Source organism: Seriola aureovittata, chromosome 24 (genome assembly GCF_021018895.1).
Source record: "Seriola aureovittata isolate HTS-2021-v1 ecotype China chromosome 24, ASM2101889v1, whole genome shotgun sequence".
Taxonomy (NCBI): domain Eukaryota; kingdom Metazoa; phylum Chordata; class Actinopteri; order Carangiformes; family Carangidae; genus Seriola; species Seriola aureovittata.
The window spans coordinates 8,364,614-8,385,686 of record NC_079387.1 but is presented as its reverse complement, the minus strand read 5'-3'; the positions used below and the strand labels follow the sequence as shown (position 1 = coordinate 8,385,686).

The following is a 21,073-nucleotide window of genomic DNA, read 5'->3' as shown; positions in this document are numbered from 1 at the left end:
ATTTTACAGCAGTAAAACATTTCTGTGGACTGATGGGTAATTGAATTTCCCCCACCATGATTCCCACTGGTGGTCTGGCAGTTTGAGATTTTATTTATGATGATTTCAATATGCAGGTATATGTTTAAGAGCAGCTGCTAACAGACAGATTTTGTGGGCATCTCTGGTTATACTAAAGCAAGAAACATGTATGATAATCGAGTATTTGAAGGTGTTTTGTGCTGTAGCTGTACCTTAGGGTGCTGTGCTTCCAGAGCCTTCTTGCCATCCCAGGCCCAGCTCCTCTTGGTGAAGTAGTTCACTGTGGCGAACTCGATGAGGGCAGAAAAGACGAACGCATAGCAGACGGCAATGAACCAGTCCATGGCTGTAGCGTAGGCCACTTTAGGGAGTGAGTTCCTGGCGCTGATGCTGAGGGTGGTCATAGTCAGCACCGTGGTCACCCCTGGGTGCAAACAAAGGCCGTGGCAAGTTTAAATAGAGTTTTTTTACAAGCTGCCTGCAAACAAGCAACAGTCTCCCCTCACTCTGCGCTATAATAACTCTTAACTGCCAGCTACTGCAGTGCTGCTGCTCAGTGGACAACTGTTATTATTCTCCCTGGTGTGAATGAGCATGAACAGGAATATTACACAGACAAATAAAAAGTAGAAATAAGTAAATAAGCAGCTTCACTCACCAAAGACAGTCCTTGCAGGAACTGATTCTCTGTTTAGCCAAAATGACACCTGAGACAGGATTACAGTCATGAAACAGGGCATATATGTCTGGATGACAAAATATCCAATCTTCCTCTTCAGGTAGAAGTGGGCCATCATCACTGTATACTGTCCTGAGGGGAGACAAGGAAATAAAAAGGATATGAAGTTAGACAGGGCCAATACACAAGGCGAGTGGTTAGATGTCTCCTAATGATAGAGATATCTGCTTTAAGCTGAACCACACCGGGTTAATACTGTGTGGACAAAGAGTGATTATTAATGTGTGATTTGAAGGCACAAAGGATATTTGTTTTACCACATAGAACAACACAAACATTACAGCCTTACTTTTTATGACCAAAAACTAAAATGGTCTAAAATCGTTCAATAAAATTTGCTCAATCACTGAATGAAACAGGCACAAAAGTGGCCATAAACTCTTCTCACGCAGCTAATGTACCTCTCTTCATTTCTGCTATTTCAGTAATGAAATAATCAGAGATGTTGGAAACTGCAGAATTGAAAGCAGCGGAGGTGGAACAGTTAAAAAATGAAGCTGGGATAAAGAGAGCATTTCATATTCAGTTGAACATGACGACGAACTCCATTATTAAACTGAAAAATGAGCGCAAAGCTGTATTAATTATTTCGAGAATATGACAATAGATTATTATGCAGTTAATGTCTGCTATTCAACAATGCAGCGATGGCAGTTGGAGGTAAATCCAGAGACAGGCAAAGTGTAGGGACAGAGAGATAGAAAGAGAGGGGACACAATATTCAGTTAAACAAGCGAAGATTGCATTTGAGGCTTTAAAAAATCCCCTCGCCAGCAGCAGTGTGCGACTGCAGGCGCTGGTAAACTATGAAAAATCCAATGACTATATTCCACACACTAGAGCACATGTACACAAGCTCTCTCTTCTCTCTCTCTCCTCACACACACACACACACACACACACACACACACACACACACACACATACACACAGAGTAATACACAAGGCTTTCTCCAGGCAAAATCGGATTTTTGAACCTCCCTAATCCCTGGTTACAATCTGCATCCTGCCATCAGTGAGAGAAAGAGAGGGAGTAAAGGGAGGGGAGGAGAGGGGGGGGGGGGTGAGGCTTCCTGTCCTGGGATCCTCGCAGAGCTCTAAGCCACGCCTACTCCGCCCTGCCAATCCAAGCACCGACACGCACACATACGCACACATACACACATGAAGCATGATCTCTAACTGCTCACGGCCACCACATACACACATACTTCAGCACACACTCTAAGCCACAGACAGGGACACTCCCGCCACTGCTGCTACTCACTGGTGGGATGGAGGGGGGGTGACCGTGTGGACATTTTCTATCACTTCCTTTTTATGTTGTTTTTCTGTTCTTTGGCAGCTGTTTGTGGAATAATGATCACAGATTCTTGATGGGACTGGCTGGCGTACGAAGGGAAGAAGGAAATGCATCAACTGACGGCAGCCTGAAAGTGAGGTGAACCACTTCTTCTGCTGAGGGCAACCACTACATACAAGACCTATCAACGTCAGCCACTGCCATGCCTCAATCAGGAGATCCCCAACAGCATTAGTTCTCACTGCGCCCCCATCACCTGGGCCCTCTGACGCCCTCATGACTCCAGGCCGTCTGGCTCACAGCTACCCCGTCGACTTCTACTGCTGTCGGAAACATCCGGACACATCCAGGCGCTGCCGACCTGGGACACCCCAGGGTCACCTTTGCCCTTGATGCATGGATCCCGACAGGACTGGGGGCAGAGGAATAAGGAGGAACATGTTCCCCTGGTGGATCTTACTGCTTTTCTCCCAAGGATTTGTATTTCGCAACGTCCAAGGGGAACTTCCGTTTATGTCAGAGAACAATGCTGCCATGCTGGTCAACTGGTGAGTAGGAAAAATATTTTTTTGCCTTTGTCTGTCTCAATTATTGGCATGAAGTTTAAGTCCAAATGACTGATTAAGGTGTTTCTGATGATTTGCAAAGATGACAGAAAAGCAATAGTCCAAAGCATACCATTCTATACTCGTCCTATAAGTCCCTACAAACAGTAGCTATCACTGTTGCTATAAAACGTCTTACCTACTTTTAGAGACAGACAGCGGTATCTTTCCAAAAATATCTCCCTGAGACAGGAGTCATGTCCTTAAAGATGTCGTGTCCTTAAAAGAAAAACTTGGAGACTAATCTCCTCCTTCATGTTCTATAATGGGAGTGTTGTCAAAGATTATATGTGCTAATTAAAGCCTCTCAGTATTTCGGGCCATGGACCTCTGTACAATAGGTTTCAGGATTTGATCCATCCAATAGTTCAGCCCCAAAGGATGTCCACTGTTTTTGTTGAGGCCCTGCATCCAGAGCAAGGAGACGAGTTGTTACTGCTGCGGGTAACAACACAAGAAAGGCCAGACAATCATTAATTGACTGATGTTTTGAATCTCAGGTTTACAAGTGCTTCATTACTTTGTCTAGACTCAATAGAACAGCAGGCGACTGTCAGACTTCTTTTAATCAAGCAGAGAAGCAGCAGTTAACTCCAGGTGACAGTGCACTTCTGTCTCGCCTTTTATCAGAGCAATGATAAATCTCTGGCCTTCACTCCAAATGCACCAATTTTGGTTGCATTTATTGTCCTTAATATAAAATGTTTTTTTATTTTTGGAAAGCCCATCCATGGTCAACTTCTAGGTGAATGAGAGAGCTACAGGCAGACAGTCATGTTGCAGGGACATGCAACCACAACAGCTATCAGAAGGTGTTGCTTAAGTTGTAAAAAACTGCTTCAGGTTGTGATTTATCCATAGGTGCGAAAAGACAAAGGTGGAATCTGTTTTCACATCCATGATTAAACCTCCTGTAAAATTTAAAGCATGTTAATGTGTCACACTGCTAAATGCTGCTCTGGCACATCTGAAAGTGTCATATTTGGTGTGTGAAAGTTATCAGCAAGAGAGTCAAAGACATACAAAATGTAAATTAACCTACTGGACTGGATGTGACCCCATGAGCCCAAACTCATCAGCAATCTCCACCACTGATTTGGATGGTTTCCAGACAGAAGCTTTGAGCTGCATGAATGATGATTTACTGCCTTTAGTCCTTCGGCTAAATGGAATTCTCAGATAATGTTCAGCATTTTGTTGTGATAAGTCAGAACACCAGATGGCGGTTTGATAAGTTAGGACAAACAAGGTGATGTCAAGTAAACTGTCAGACAGAAATACGGAGTAACTGACCTTGGAAGTTGATTAAACGTTGAAACAAATCCCAGTAAATGACTTATTTCTGTACAGAAATATGAAACGGTTTTCAAGAGAGGATAAAATATTTTATATGTCTGGTCTTTGCCTGACCACCCATACGAGAAGGAAGTAATAGTTGGCGTCATTAAATGTAGAAGGAACCAGAAATAGTAGAATGATGCGGTTACTTGCTGATACTGGACAAGAGAAACATAAAAAGATGCCAAAGAAATGAATAGAAAACAGCACAGCTTAAAAGGCACCCTGTGCAGTTTTGGTCACTACTAGCGCTATGAAGCAATGTTTTTATGAGCAAGTCCCCATTTTGTTTTTATTGTGCACCTGCCACCAGCTTCACTGGTCAGCTAGTCTGTTAACAAACAGTTGGTGACGGTAATATGCATAGTCTTAATGAATTTCATGCAAAACTACTTGATTCAAGAATTGCATTTTATAGTTTTTATTTGAAGAAAGGCTGCAAAAAAGTCTGATTTAATTCAACATTTTTGTCACTTTCTTCATCTTTAAATAAGTTTTCATTTACAGTTCACAGAGTAGGTTTAGATTTTTCCGCTGGGATTGTGGGTTGGATATTCCCTGTCCCTAGTATTGTTAATTTTATTCCTAGTTACCAGAGACTGCAGCAGACAATAGTTAAAATATGATACAGTATGTCAAGATTGAAGTAGACTTTTAGCCAGCCTTTTATCAACCGGTCAACTAAGAAGCAAACTGGTCAACAAACTGCCTGATCAACCATCCAGCAAGTGAACCTGCAGTTCAGCTGAGCAGCCATATAGTCCCTCAACCAACAAACCCATTTAACCCTCCTCTTAAACCACTGAGTCAGCCAGCAAAGGGAAGGTTTGTGTTGTGCTGCGTGAATAGAAAAGAGGGGAAATCCACACTTTTAATAATGATTCTACTAGAAACTGGAGGGAAGTGTAATACAGTTTCCGCTTTACATAAGAGTATTAAGCAGATGCCTTTCAACGCCCCCGCCCCCACCACCCCCACGTGTCAGAGCGAGGCTGTCCAATTCCAACAGACAAACAGATGCACACACATTTCTTCGTCTATCTTTGTGAGGACCTAAATTAAAATTTAAGCAAAACGCCATAATGTTAAACTCTTGTTTTTTAATTAGGATCCTATCTTATCATATAAAATGAAGCCTCATCCTTATTTAATGTCCCACATTAATAACAGCTTTAAAGTAAACTCACAGCCCAGAAATAACCCTGAATTAACCAGGTCATTGTTTGCACCATAAAAGAGTCTGCACTTTGCCATCATTGTGAGGATAGGTGTACTCACAGAGATAAATGTACAAGAGCACACACACACACACACACACACACACACACACACACACACACATATACTCAGCGACAGCCAACCAACCAATCCCTCACTGATCTGTGATGTCATCTTCTTATGCAAAAGCTGATGGGTGGTTGGATGGGGGGATTAACCCTAGGTCTCAGGTCTCTCTCTAGCTCTATGTGTGTGTGTGTGTTCGTGCATGTGCTTGTGTATGTGTGTGTGTCTGCGCATGGGCTCATGCAGGGATAAGTGTTGTTTGACAGGGCTGTCCAGGCCTGTAGACAGCTGGTTGTGTGAGGGATAGGCTACTCTCCTCCACTAGCCTCCACTCATTGACTCTGATCTCCTGATAATGTTTCCCACATTTACTCTGTGCCTTGCACGCCCATCTCTCCTCACAGCGTTTATCTTTTCTAATCTAGAATTAGTTACATCACATTATTTGGTATTACACTTATCATGCATCAAATAAAGTATGAAATTACTCATGGAAAAGGTATACAGGAAAAGTGAAGAATAAGTTTGGTGGTAGAAAAGGCTTCTTTAGTTAATAAAAAAAAAGATAGGTTGTGCAACAGCTGAGTCAGCCTCTTCCAAATAAACAACAATCTGTTGTGACTCCATCTTTGCCTGATAAAGCCGTCACTTGCTGCGATCTGAAAATGTTGTCAGTGAGATGACTGAGAGATGATACATGAAAAGTGATCTGACGAGTGAGTCAGTGAAGTAGATGTTTTAAAATGCAGTGTGATCCTAGTACTCTAGAATTATTGTTAACGTTTTACATTATATAATGTGAATTATATTATATTTAAAAAAGATTAAAAGGTAAGGCATTGTTCTATATATTTTCTGATGTCAACAAAATCCCTTAAAAGGTCAAAACTAATAATGCTTGCAGTTTCTCATTACTTTTCTACTTCTCTACCTTGTCTGTGGGACAAGCGCATTAGTTCCTAAAGATGCAAAAGCAGCTTTAAAACATAAAAAGAGATTCTCAAAACAGGCCACAAATGTACAGTTTCATCTTTAAAAAAGGCTTAGTCATTTCCTAAATCAGCTGTGTGCTATAGTTTTTAGCACGTGTCACTCAGACGGACGACTACAGTGCATTTGTTAGGAATTATTTTCAGCTGTGGATTAATTTGCACCAATGAGTACTTCCAGCACTAAGTTTTTTGAATGAGGGAGAGACTCAAAATAAACTACAGAGGCTGACTGCACCTGACCAGCTAAATTCAAACTTAGCACAATCATAACTTAGCTTAAGTTAATTGTTGGTGTTAACAATAACATAAATATACAGTAGCATATGGCCAGCCTCAAGTCAAATTATCTCACTGCATAGGGAGATGTTCCACATGTTTTTTTCCCTATGATTTCAAAATAAAATAACTTAATAATGGATGATGTAAGGGCATTTTGTTGACCAAAACACTATTAGCTCGCTGAAAGCTAATAATGTTTGGATCAGAAAATACTGGCGTAGTTTAGTCTTTCACACAAGTATAATTTGATACAACCCAAGTTATCCTATTTTACTCTACTGTGTATGCTGCTCCAGTTTATTTTATACAGTAGCTGTGTGTTGGAATTCTGATTCTTTCACACGCACATTACCTATTCTTTATTTTTCTTGCATCACTTGTGCTTTTTGAAATTATCAAAAGATTTTTGTGCTTTGGGATTAAGTTGAACTCCTGGTACTTCTATTTTTGCTATTGTTTCATTAATCCTCCAACTCTTTCTGTACTACTACTACTACTACTATCACAATGTCTACATTACTATTAGGACTATTTCAATTCCATTATTACAGTAGGATTTGGTATGTTCTTTACCTGTGTATAAAGATACACTCATAAACCTGCATACCTCTGCTTGTGTGTATGTCCTCTGTGCCAGCGGTTTGCCCAATAAGATGGTACTGGTTGAGTCTGGAGCCGTCCTCTGCCACCACCACTGACTTTGCAGCTCCCTGAGTCCAAGTATAGACCACCTCTGACACTGGATAGGCATCTGAGAGAGAGAGAGGGACAGAGAAGGATTAGTTGAAATTGATTTGGGAATTTAGCATGTTCATTTCTAATATAATGCATATTATACAACAGGTAGTTCCGACCAAGTAATTTGATTGGATGAGGGTCATTCCATGAGTGCTGATATAGACTATAACAGCACTGGCACTTTTAACTACATGTATCAATCCGCTTTACTGGTGTCACATTAACTGTCGTTATCTCTCTTAGATTGCAACAAAATTTGCAAAGATGAAAATATTTCCAGAAATAACATTTGAATTAAATGATGTGTGGTCGTCAGAAGAGGATAAAGGAAAGAAGTCTGGATACTTCAGCACACACCTGAGATAATTAGCAGACAAAGTAGCAAGCTAGTGTGCACTGTGCAGGTCAGGAAAATGTTTGTGTTGCTTAGCAACAGTCCAGTATCAGTCCGGTTGCAGAACTATTTGTGTTGGTGTAGCCAAATAAATTATGAAATAAACAAACAAATCATAATCAGTTGTTGCTTATTTAATTAATATGGCGCTTGTAAAACTGTTAAAAGCAATATCACTCGGCCTGCGGCCTCTTACCTATGACCAAATCACAGCCGTGCTGATATTCAGTACAACATCACAACCTCGAGTGTGATATTGCTTAATTAACATATTACGGGTAGCTTCAGCCCCGTCATCAATCATATTACGTGTAGCTACCCATTTGCTGGTGTGTGTATTTGAGTGAGTGCTGATGCACAGTCTTTCTAGCACTTTTTGATTAGACCGCAGGCTTAGGGCCAAAAACAGATTTTTACTTGCAGGCCTGTGTATGTGTGTGGAGAGGGTGGGGCGGATATTTGAGTGTATTTTTGTTTAAACCACACTTCTGGGTCAGAGGTGAGCTCCACAGTCAGCAGGAGACTGAGTCAGATTAACCATAATGTGTTGCATCACACTTGTGATGAAAATCTGAGCACAAACTCTGAGGCCTCTCCTACTATTTCATTTATTCATGTTGAATTGTGCACAGAGACTAGACACCGATCCATCGTCAGCTCTGTTAGGGCTGAAATATGAAAAGATGAAAACGATTATGAATCTTTTACATCTTGATTGCCATGTGCACTATTTATTAGAAGAGATGATCATTTCTGTAATTTATTCACTGTTGATTATGATGTTTGTCACATGCATTTTGACATATTTTCAAGTAGAATTGGCACAACCTTTTAAAGATAAGAACAAGGAGGAAGCAGGCACTGGAAAGCTATTTGTGATCATGTCAACTTATATTAGATTTGGAAAAATACTGATCAAGATCTTAAAAATATATCAGAATTCGAAAAACAGACAGGCTGCAGGGGAAAATTGGAAAAGAAATTAACTGCTGAGAGGAAAAAGAGAGGAGGGCTGCATCAACCCACTTAGGGTAGATGTTCAATTTCATTTGATATTCATTTTTTATTTTGATGTTCTCTAAAGGCTACAATTTAATACTGGGGATATAAAGTGGCTATAATTTCTTCCACAATGACAAGCACTGCTTTTAGGAGTTTTAGAAAGAAAACACTTAATGGGATGCACAGTGAAATTGGCATGGCAAAGTGTTGTTTCCTCAGCTGGAAATTGTGAAGAAGACGATTATGTACATTAAATATCTATGAATAGAACACAGGAGAGGAGACAAATGCATTCAAAATTTTAAATGTTTACTACTTATTTTGCTGACTGTCACAAACACTAATTAAACCCTTGACTTGGCCTTGTGTAACAGGGTTGGCATTGCCTATTTCTGGCCAGCAGATAACATCTTAACTTGAGTATTTTCATTCTGGGTGCTCACTTGGCAGCTGGACACTGCTGTACAATATATGTAGTCTTTAAATTTGGGCACTGTCGAGCCAAAGCCCAGAACCTTAATTGGAGGGTAGTTAGATTGGAATAAGGGATTATTGGTGAATTTCATTACGCAAAGGAGGAGCTAAAGACTTTGGCAGGCATGGCAGTGCACCTGTGCCAACTTTTCAACAGTTCACACTTAATACTTTGCTGCTCCCGCCTTGTGTATGAAGCAAAGGGAGTCACAACTCAGCCATACTCAGCACTTACTGAACAGTAGCTCTTTGCACTCTGGGTGCAGCTGTCTCAAATTTTAAAGGAATGCAGATGAATTCACAAAATGTGTTTTGTATTAATCTTCAGTATGACATACATGCCTTTACAAACCCAGTGTTACCACACTGTTGGTGCCGAATCACATTTTCTCAATGTGTGGAAAACTACAAGTCAATATTCCCACTAACTAGCTCTACGCTGCTATACATGAACATGTCTATATTTCCCTGTCTTCTATATGGATCCTTAACTGGTGAGGATGCTGACTTTTTGCCTTTGACATTTAGCTTTGGCCTCATTGTGCTGTATGTTGCCATCAAGTGCACATTCAAAACCCCTTTTACAGGATTCTCGTTTTAAAATGAATCCACGGCAAACATTAAAAAGTCAGCTGGAGACAGTACTTTCAAGCAACTCATGGGGCTAACAATAGCTACCTAGCTACAGTTGATAAAATCTGCTTTCTTGAATTTTTTTACAGTAATTCTTCCACCATCATCACTATAAACTGTATATGTGCCATACAAGACTGGGAAACGTGGTGTAGCAACAGTAACTAAGGAGGCTGGATTTAACAAATGGTCAGTTACTCTCACGACTGGAAAAGGTCACTTCTCAGAAAAGAATAAACATAGGTTGTTGAACCAGTGCTGTAATTTTTCTGTTCTTTCCTGTAAAAGCCAACTTCATCTGCAGACAGGAGACAAATTCAGAGTATGTGTATATGAAGTATTCAACGAGACTTAGGTTGATCCTTTGGTTTTAGAGCTGCTTCAGTCCTCTGTTTGATCCCCTAAGTCCTGAACTGATGCTAGACTGTTGTTAAAGAGGAAATGTCCTTATCCTGAAGGTTCATTCATGTAATTCAGATATTCATATCTGAAAATATGAAAGGCTCCAAGAAGGAGAGTAACTGTTAGGTGATTCACTGCATACAGTATGTTCACCAGATCAATGTGGGTTGAAGGCTGAGAGATGACTCACTGGACCATAGTTTGTTTTTCTGTTTCTCAGGGTTTTGTGCACCTCACACCATCACCTGCATCTTTATGTGCTAATTTGGTGGAACAAGCAATTTTCTACACACCCACCTCGCTGTGAACACAAGCTGTCGATTATGATAATCACGTGGTAATTTCCGAGAAAGTAGTTTTCTTTAGAGACTCTTCTCCCGAGTTGGTTTCAACCTGTGGCCTTTTAACGATGCAGATTTTATTTGATTGTCACAGTTGTCCCGGTTTGCCAGACTGTTCATCTGTGAGTTGTGCAGCCTTTGTGTCTGATGCACCAACAATTCCAATGTTCACTACTGTGCTTCTGCAAATTTGTTAGTCACTGCACGTTGCAGTTCAATTCAGCTCAGCTAGTTTCTAATGTTTCCAACTACAAGATGTGGTAAAAGAAAAGAATGCTGCCATTTGGTGTCTTTCAAGAAAAATAATTACATCTTAAATTAAATGCTACATATCACATTAACTAAATACTGTAGAGTATTACTCCTCAGCGTGTGTTTGAGAATTGTATGGCTGAAGACCAGCAACTAAATTAGGACACAGGTACTGTAGGGCAGAATAAGGGATTAGTTGCCCTTTACCTGGAGCAACTTTAGAGCAGACCTTCATGCTTTAATTGCACAATAAATAACTATTCTGTCACCAATGGGTGGATACAATTAGTTACAGAAGATGGGTATGAGTGCATATTCTGTGCATCATGCTATTTTAATCTAATGGCAAAATATTGATTTAAATTGAAGCAACTCATTCTGTCCAGTAAAGCCAAGAGCAGAGAGATTTGGTGGCTTATTTTTTTTACATGGGGGATTAAATTTGCCCATTTTTCATTACACCAGGTGTCGTATACTTTCAATGAAAGTGAAGGTACAGCACTGTCATAGAGGTTTAGTATGTACCGCGTTAGGCCCCCTGAGGACAAAGGCTAAATCAGGAGGTGGTCAGACAAAGAGGTCAGCTAGTCTCAGAGCTTCTGGAATTAAACAATGAAAGCAAAGATCTTCCACACACAAGGATGCTTCACCTTAAAAATGCAGTGTTGCCCTCAACACATTACTCCTATTATACACTTACACCTCTCACCTGCAGGGCACTGCACCGGGGCGATTAAGTTAGAGTTTGCCATGGGAAGGCCCAGCAGCTCCTTACGCTGTAATTGGATTGCAGTCAAGTGTGCTTCTCTTATATAGTGAGTGTGGGTGGACTGCGTCTCACAGAAATCTGGGGATAAGAGCCTCATCCTTTTAGCCGGAGAGGCTCCCAAGGTGTGGCATTTTGCCAGATCTGTCTTTAAATACCCACAGGGTCACTCAAGTTTCTATACATGTCCTCACTGGTAGGACACACAGCCATCCCGTTAAGAAGGCATTGGGGGAAAACCCTTCCGATCACTGGCCTAATTAAGTGCTGGGGTTCTTGCAGTAATCTTCTCCTCTTTTCTCTCTACCTCTTCCTAAGTTTTTAATAGTTGCTGCAAGGGAAGACCATGAAGTAACACATACATTTACAGTCTGGGTACAGTTTAGATCTTCCTTGAGCAAAATCCTCAGGCTAACTTCTCACTGCATGTGGATCCCTGTCATTGCACATGTGTATTCTCTTGAACTCGTACTGTGTATTTGTGGCTTTGATTGATTAACCAAATGCGCTACAAGCCACATGCACCATCAAATGTCACTTCTATGTTATGTATTGGAATAGTTTGGCGACTGAAAACAAGTTAAAACGAGACTACGTAGCTTTTGAGAGGCGGCCGCTGTTCAGTAAAAGTTGCACAGTCTTACTTTAAAAGTGAACTTGACAATCATGAATTAAATGTAATGGAAGCAAACTCAGCAATCCAGATAATGACTCTGCCAAAGAAGCGATGCATTAATTACCCAATACTGCCCAAAATAATCTGCCATTGTTCTCTAAATCTAGATTAAACTTTTGTATGACTTGCTGCACTGAAGTGAAAACTACTACTGCACAGTGTATCATAATAGCTAGGATTAGAGTATAGTAAAGAACAACACACATATAAAAATAGACATGATTTTACTTACAGCTGCCAAACTTAAGAGGGCAGGCGTGTGCGTCCATGGGGAAATCCTCCAGCTGCATGGGGCACTCTGCTGATATGGTCAATCTAAGACAAAACAAACAATATATTCATTAACTATCTGGTCTTGCTCTTTGATGTCATAATTAACACATTGTGAGACAATTTATATTAGTATCTTATTTTGAATTTAGTGTCTTTTTCACTTTCCTATTTAACCTTTACACATTGAAGTGAGCATGTAGACCTCTTATTCAGGGCACGGTATAATTACAGGAACAGCTACAATTGCTGGATCACTAAAATTACAGGGTACCAAAAACAATTAGAAGGAAGGTTGTGACTTGACTGTTTTCATAATAATTACTATTAAACAATCCTCTATGAAAAGAGTATAAAGAAGAAAGAGAGATGTTCAGAAAAAATACATTAGAGTCCAGATTATTACTTTATTCATATTGATACCACTTTGTGATAAATGAATGAACCAAATGTGAATGGTAAGAGCTGTTTTCATTCTATTTTTAATTGAAGAAGTTCCCAAAAATCTAAATTAAAGACTCTATTGCATCAATTTTATCAATTTTAATCTAATGTTTTTGTAATCATTTGACTTTTTGTTTCTAATAATGCAGAAATAAATGTTAGAGTAAAGTAATAAATGGTCACAGGTTCTCAATTTCTGATAAAGAAAGTCACTTGCAGTTCTAAATAAAAAAGTTTATAAATTGATTTTGGTCCAAATGTCCTGCAGCCCTTTTCCAACCCAAAAGCTGTTCTTATAACTGAAGCATTAGTGAATGATTTATTAACCAGGCATTTATAAGGCATAAATTAAACCTTATAAACCCTTTATAAATGGCGCCATGGCATAGAGAGCTATTGATATTTGATATTTGATATTTTTTTCTCATTACAGTAAAATCATGGTACAGTTTAATGTTTAACACTTGCAAGTGCTTTGTTTCTCTCTATCAGCAACTCTAGTATTACAGTGACAATACTGCCACCTGGTGGTCACAGAGTTACTGTGTAAATCATCTTTCCATGAAACAGATGGAACCTTGGGACAAACTCTCATGCAAGTCCTTTTTCATTTTGTTCTGCCCAGTCATAATCTTAAACCTCTGTCTCCTAATGAACCTCATTTGGATTGGTAAGAACCTTAGATTTAATCTATCTTTTGCTTTATTTGTATTGATTTAATCACATGTGAGCCTGTGTAAATCATTCACAAACACAATCTATTTCTCTGTCAGTCATTCACAATCATCTAAGACATGCTGTTATCATTCTATCTTTCATGATACCTCCTCTCAGCGCCCTAAAAGAACCGCAGTATTAAGTAACTCAGGCACACAAATCAGGCATACACACATCATAATTGTTCTTTTTTTGAGCTATCTGCCCTAGATTGAATCAACTCCCTCTGGGTATTCTTGCTCCTTGCATGATGATAAATAGTAGTACAGTGATATGATGATGTGGATTCACTGAACTTAATGGACTGCATTAAGGAAAATTAAGTGATGTGGAAACTAGAGCACGAAAAAACACACATTTATTACATTACAGGTTTCTCCTGCAGAGGTTTTTGTTTTCTGCTTTAACCACCAAGGCACGTGAGCAATCCTGACATTAGTTACAGAGTAAGGTAAATGATTGTTTGTATTATAATCGTAATGGGACAAAATCCTCTTGGGACATATTTTTATGCTCCAAAACCTTCTGCACATACATTATGTATCTACGGCAAGAGGTTTCCCAATTATATCGTGAAGGTGCATAAAGCATAACAAAGTGGGATAAGACCCTATGGAGATGACTGTTTTGGGGCTCAGCTTGCTTTCCACATCAGTGCAAGATTATTCAATTGCATTATTGTGTCGAAAACAGCTGAAGGAGTTTGTACGGAGGACAGGAAAGAGTGTCTTTGGGATAAATAAATGAGAACATGGCTGTTGGCTGTTATAACATGTTCTAATTATTCATGTGGCCTTGCCCCATTAGGAATAATGCCTGTAAAGATAGTTGCTGTTAATTTTGGGTGTATAGTGATTTGGGCGAGAAACCTAAATCAGTCCCTTTAAAGTTTAAGTCTAATTTACATATTGGGGTAAATTCCCATGATTTTGTTCGCCTGTGGCCAATATACACTGAGTGGAAAGCAGTAAATCACTGGGGTAAAAGCGCCTGAAAGACCTGCATACAGACCATCACAGCTATGGAAAATCCACGAAATCTAAAGTTTCTAATTCACCTCACCTTGCAGAAAAGTCGAGAACTTGCACATGACCAAACACAAAGGGCTGAGTACTGAGTCCAGGAGTTGTATAGTATATACAAGGTGTGGAAAAAAACTTAACTGTTAGTGTTAAATGCAAAAAATAAGGTTAAATAAGATGATACAGGGTTTCTGCAGTAATCACCAAATCAAATTTTGGAATTCAATGGTTTTCCATGACCTGCAGCTATTCTGCTATAATTCATAGTATGGTAACATGTTCAACCGCCTGGGTAGAAGCCCACCAGTCTAGAGGCAACACTAGGAACATGAATGAGAATGGCAACCCAACTGTGCCTAATGATAATGGTGTGTAATGCTCTCACTGCATGGTAATATAGAGGTTCCAGCCAGATGATAAAGCTGTGTAAGTCGCTGGTATCTGGCTATAATGGGCCGCCATCAAGACTGTATGCATTAAGATTGCATAGTGTTGTGAAAAGGGGCATTTTATTATTTATCCATGGAGACAAATGCATAAAAATCGGCTCTATAAAAACCGACCTCTCCTCCGCAGAGTAATGGTTTTCAAATGTGCCGGCGCCACAATCCCATTTAGTTAACAGAGAAGAGAGAGGAACTTTCATTGACACCCATACATGATGTGAGGGAGTGTGTGAGTGTGTGATAGTGGATGTAATGTTTGTAATGTGCACCGAGGTGTGTCTCATTCGGCAGTATGTCTGTTTACTAGTGTGTACTGTACATAAGAAGGTGCTGAATGTGTTGTGTTTGCGTGTGTGTGTGTGTGGTGCTGCATATTGAACACACTGAAAGTGTACTTATGCTTTGTCTGCATGGATCCCATGGGGATGTGAACATGTGGTGTTTTAGCTCCACGTACTATACAGTATATAGGTGATGTAAGATAGGAGAAAACGTATATGTGCATGCCGATGAGTGCTTCTATTCTACTGTATGTGTAAGCCCACTGTTTTATTTTTGCAGTACCAGTGGCGGAAAGAAACTAAGTATTTGTACTTTACTCGAGTATTTCTTTTGCTACTTTATACTCCCACTCCAGTATAATTAGGATGGCAATATGCTGACTCTGCTATATTTATCTAAAAGCTATAGTCAGTAGTTACGTTCCAGATTGAGAGTTCACATACAAAACATATGATTTTACAAAATATGTCTATTGTTACAGAATAAACTACCGAAAAGTATATAAAATTGTTCAAATTTGCTCCAGCTCGACCAACTACAACAATAAAATGCATCAATAATGTCATAATATTCCAACTGTATGTTGACTACTTTTACTTTTAATACATTAGGTACAGTATTGCTTTAGTAACATTTCTGATGCATGACTTTTACCTGTAATTAAGATTTCTTTATAGTGTGGTATTGTTTACTTTTACTTCAGTACAGGACCTGAATACTTCTTCCGTAGAGTGCTTCATCTTTATAGACTAAAATGAATCTCTACTGTACCATAGTAAATCATGTAAAACTGATATAACTATAGTTATATTAGAGAATCCTCTGGGGTCAGTCAAACAAAAGTAATGATACTATGTAGGATAACATACTGTATACTTCTTAGACATTACATTTTTACTGATTTTGTGTACCTCAAAAGATTTATGATCATTTACATATTTTTTCAACTTTGTTTAAGGGTTACCATTTAAATACTTCTCTGTGTGCTGGGCTTTAAGAAAGGACACATTGTTTGATTTAGTGTGGTCTGTTGGGTGTCAAACAATGAAGAAGTAAAGGTCAAGAAAACACAAGAGATAAGAGCGTCATTAGGAAGAGATAGATGGCTAAACAATTGTCTGTAGTGCACATATTTGCCTTTTCCCCATGACAAGTGTTTTAGTATGAAGAATAATTAACATGTAGTGCATGTAGTGGGCATAAAGAGAAACCTCTGCTGTTGAGTTAGCTGTAACTTGCAAGTACCCAGATGGCCTGTGTATGTGTGTGTCAGTGTGTGTTTATGTAGCAAATAACATCAGCGCTGCCCGTGGTTAAGCTGTGCTGATAATGACAAGCACAGTGCTGTAACAATCAGACGATTAAAAGCAACCTACTACTGCTTCATTTCTACTGTGGCAGGAAATCTGATGCCATTTTTAGATTGTGGACACACAAGCTCTCTCTCTCTATCTATTGTTCTCTCTCTCTCTCTCTCTCCCTCTCTCACACACAAACACACACATACGTACATGTATATACAGTACATCTTTGCATTCTGATATTAACACATGTATGCATAGATTTCCATAAAATTACACATATGGAAATTAACACACACGTTCACGCAATCCCTCGCTTGTTAAGCCTTGAGGTCGAAGTTCAGTGTCACTACAACTGATTAACATGCTTGACACCCGCGGTGTGTGTGTGTTCATGTGTGCGTTTTGTGCTTGTGACAAAGAGGTGACTATAAATACACTCTTCTTTGGATATGTATATATGTCAGGACGGATAATCTGCCCTCGATCCGGCATCATTCTCCCTCTGGGTGGGACTGGTATCAGATAGAGTGCTCTCATCCGTGATACAGTCACTCTTAAGTCCTGCAGCTACAGTAACTCCTGAGGATAAGCATAGAATTATTCTAATTCTCTGGTCCAAAGGTCACAGAGTCCTGGTGCTTACACACACATTCAACTAAAAAAACTATATTTTTAAGGGTCTTTAAGGGCTCATTTCTCAACTTTCTATTACTGTGTCCTCAATTTCAAGCAGAGAATGTTCAGTATTTTAGTTTAAATACTGGTGGTTCATTTATAGCGATCGCCATCTGGAGTCCATTGTTGGCCTATTTCTGTCTTTTTTTTAATTTACCACTACATTACTGCCAAAAACTAGAGTTCACAATGAGGCTGCCTTTCATAATGGATGATCTCCCTCTGCAATGTTTGTCAAACTCCTACATTCAAAGAGACATGTCACTCGTATTTATATTTGAAACGATGAAGCAATGAACAATTGAAAAGTATTAGAAGAAATGAAGGAAATGCAAGAATTTCAAGAAACACTTGCTATATTTACTATTTCCCTTGCTTTTACCTTTAAGTGGACTTTTTGTAGTAGAAATCAAATGCCCCTGATTGGCCACTGGGTGTCACCATTTCCCTGCAGTCGGACTCACATACTGAGGGTTCCTATCACTGTATTTTTCAAAGCTGTATAGTGTGTAGTACTGGCCTTGCTGCCTGCTTTCTTAATTTTTGTGTACTCTAACAAACCTTTCCTTAACAATCTTCTAAATGGGAGGTGTCCTCAGTTTAGCATTAGTATGGAAACACTGCACCTTGAACCCCAGGATTGTGCAGACAAGTGTACCTTGTCTATGACTAGCAGTATGCAACATTAATGAGATTTCTAAATCATCAAGTGCTACCAACCTTGGTCAACACAGGATCTGTAATTAAGTTTCATGTGAAGCAAACCACTTACCCATAGTTCATTATTCAGGGCAAAAGAATACACCTGTTTCTGTAAATATATCATGCAGAGGATGAACAACATCTGCGTTATCACCTACCTCATAGTGTAAAGCAAAGTGCCGTCATCCTTCAGCCTCAGCAGCTTGTTGGGCGTGGTCATGTTGTGAGCAATAGACTTCTTGCCGTTAAGGAAAAAGGTATCTGGGGTCCAGATGTTGCTGGCCAGCAGGTTGTTTAACGGCAGCATCTCCATAGGCCCTTTGAAGCACAGACGCTCGTCCTTCCAGCTCTGACGGAAGAAGACGTCTATGGTGTATTCCTGACAGGCAAACAGCAAAAGACAGATTTACTTTTTGGAAGCAGAAGCCATATAATGTGATGTCAGTAAACTTCACACTGTTCTCATGTTGACCAATCTGGCTGCCCTGTGATCAGTTAATACCAAAAGATGGTGAAGGCGAAAGATCCTCCTCTGGCTGTGGTGTTCACTGCGTTTTAAGAGATGGTTATCATTTTCACTCCTAAGCTTCAGAACATCACTTCCTGTGCTGTTTATTTCCCCCAAATAAGAATTTAAAGTTACATAGGGTCTCAGTTTCTTTTTCTTGACTCTGTTGCAGCATCATTTTCAGTCTTAGATTTATAAGTTTGATGTACTTTTATGTAAATTTCTCTCCTAATGGAGCTTTAAAGGCTTATTTAGTGTTACAGAGAGAATATGTGCATTGAGAAAGAAAAGCTAATTTATCTTCTTTACAATTGACTGCCAGTCAGCACAAAATGGTCAAACCACGTGCTTTGTATTACAGTAGTTTCTTCTTTATGCCTTTATAAGACGATTTTAAAGATATGATGATCAAATCCATCATAAATTTGCTCATTTGTGAAATATCGACTTAAAAAAAGAATGACCAAGAAACAAATACAATACTCCATCCCACAGAATAATGATGCTGTTAGCAGAGTGACATATACGCTTTTATGAACCGCAGAACCATTCAAATCTCTTGGCACATTTCATCAATCAATCGTGCCCCTCTGTCAATACCTTTTTTCAAGTCAATTATAGGAAAGTGGCAAGTTTGATCACTGCTGAGTCAAAGTGTGCCAGGGATATGACAGGGTTTAATAGAAGATTTAATGCAAGAGGGGAGTTAATGCATTTTGCTATCCAGGTGGAACCGTATAGTTCATAAGAGAATGAATTAATAGAGAGACGAATCGTTTGGAACAAGTTGGAAGGGCCCCGCCACATTGCATTAAATCTTAAAAGTTTAAGTCATCCACACTCATTTCATTTACAAGTAACCAAAAAGAGCCAATTTTCAAAGACAAAACTAGGACATGAATGAACTTCCAGGGAACAGCAGGAGCAGCAGCACCAGTCTCATGAAATGTAAATATATGTTTTCAATCTAAAAATACCAACAGTAGTCTGGATGGGCTTTGGAGATGTGTGTGTTTGTCCAGCTTAGTCAAACTCTGTATGTGTATCTATGATGTTTGCTGCAGATGAACTCACCATCTCTGTGTCAGACACCGGGCCAAAGCTGGTGACAAAAATATTTGTCTTGATCTCTGTGACATTCTCTGTTGAGAAAGCACAGGTGGACATGTATGAGGTGAGGGGAGGTCAAAGAAAGGCAATGAAACGCATTTTAATCTCAGTGCATTTTAATTGGACCAATATATTACTGATATTGGGTATTTTATGAAACTTTAGCCATCTGCAAGTTTATGTCTTCCCCAGATAATTGGGACATTCTTTGATGACACAGCTACACAACAAAAAAAAACAGTTTTCTTTGTAGATTGTTTATTTGAAATGCTTAGTGGTGTTTTTCCTAGGGCTGAAACTCAATTATTTTCCTCATCGATCAGTTGTTTAGTCTATAATATATCAGAAAATAGTGTAAAATGTCCACAGCTATTTTCCAGTGCCCAAGGAAACATCTTCAAATGTCTTGTTTTATCCAACCAACAATCTAAAACCCAAAGATATTTAGTTTACAATGATATAAGACAGCGGAAAGCAGCAACAATTAGTCGACTCTAGTTTCAGAGGCTTTTACACCTTGACAAATATGACAATCTGAAGAAAGACAAAATGCTGGTTCTTTATAACTTTGTGGCATGGAAACAATCAAATTCAAAGCTATTGAGAATATTTTGATCAATAAAGCCAGTGTTCAGTATCAATACTGGCATTTAAAAAAACCCACATTGTGTTTTCTGCTACAGAACAAACCAGCTCTCGCTCAGCATTCTGCACATTTCCATGAATTTCTCTCATGACGCATTTCCTCCGAAGATGTTTAGAAAATAGCTAGCACCTTATTTCTGTCATTTGTACCAGTGAAGCTAACAAAATCTCCTCTATGCATATTAAATTTGGTTCTGGCGAGCTGGGATTGGTTGTGCTGTGGAGAGCAGCTTGTTGAATGCTCTATAAAGGCCTGAATGTTTTTCTGATATGTATTTATAGGCCCTCTTGACAAGGGTAGCAACCGTTACTAGGATGTGAGAGCAGGCTTTTGCCATGACACATCAGGGGAATGAAAAAGCCTTGTTTCTACCTATTATGGGACAAGTGCTGTACATACGTGGAAAACAAAGTGAAGTGTCATGAGGATGAAATAAAAGAAATCAGTGGCATAAATGCACTAAGCACTTTGCCATTGATGAAAGAGGTAGAGGAGTCACCAATGGCGAAAAAAAGAAGAAGAAAACCTTTCATTTCAATAGCCCCTTAGAAAAAAATCTCCATCTTTGAATGGCAGTTTGTCGGAGCTCAAGGTTATCTCCTGTTGCCAGGGTGAGGAGCGTGAATAAAACACCACAGCAGAGTGAATTTAGGCTAGAGTTGTTGGAGATGGCTTGATTGATTTACTCTCTCAGTAACATGGCGGCGT

The 21,073-nt window shown here is 39.4% G+C and overlaps 2 protein-coding genes across 2 annotated transcripts in view; one reads left to right on the top strand and one right to left on the bottom strand.

Annotated features, from left to right (window-relative positions):
- The window catches only part of LOC130165655 (gamma-aminobutyric acid receptor subunit alpha-5-like), a 29,000-nt gene that overhangs the window by 4,747 nt on the left and 3,180 nt on the right, over positions 1–21,073 (bottom strand). The window contains exons 4-9 of the mRNA XM_056371107.1: positions 19,684–19,751; positions 18,260–18,480; positions 12,472–12,554; positions 7,169–7,312; positions 680–832; positions 234–445 (exon numbers count right to left, since the gene is read on the bottom strand). Coding sequence (XP_056227082.1) covers positions 234–445; positions 680–832; positions 7,169–7,312; positions 12,472–12,554; positions 18,260–18,480; positions 19,684–19,751 — 881 coding nt within the window. The remainder of the gene's footprint in view (positions 1–233; positions 446–679; positions 833–7,168; positions 7,313–12,471; positions 12,555–18,259; positions 18,481–19,683; positions 19,752–21,073) is intronic.
- Positions 2,013–21,073, top strand: part of LOC130165654 (gamma-aminobutyric acid receptor subunit beta-3-like) — a 56,976-nt gene continuing 37,915 nt past the window's right edge. Inside the window, exon 1 of the mRNA XM_056371106.1 lies at positions 2,013–2,611. Coding sequence (XP_056227081.1) covers positions 2,460–2,611 — 152 coding nt within the window. The 5' untranslated portion in view covers positions 2,013–2,459. The remainder of the gene's footprint in view (positions 2,612–21,073) is intronic.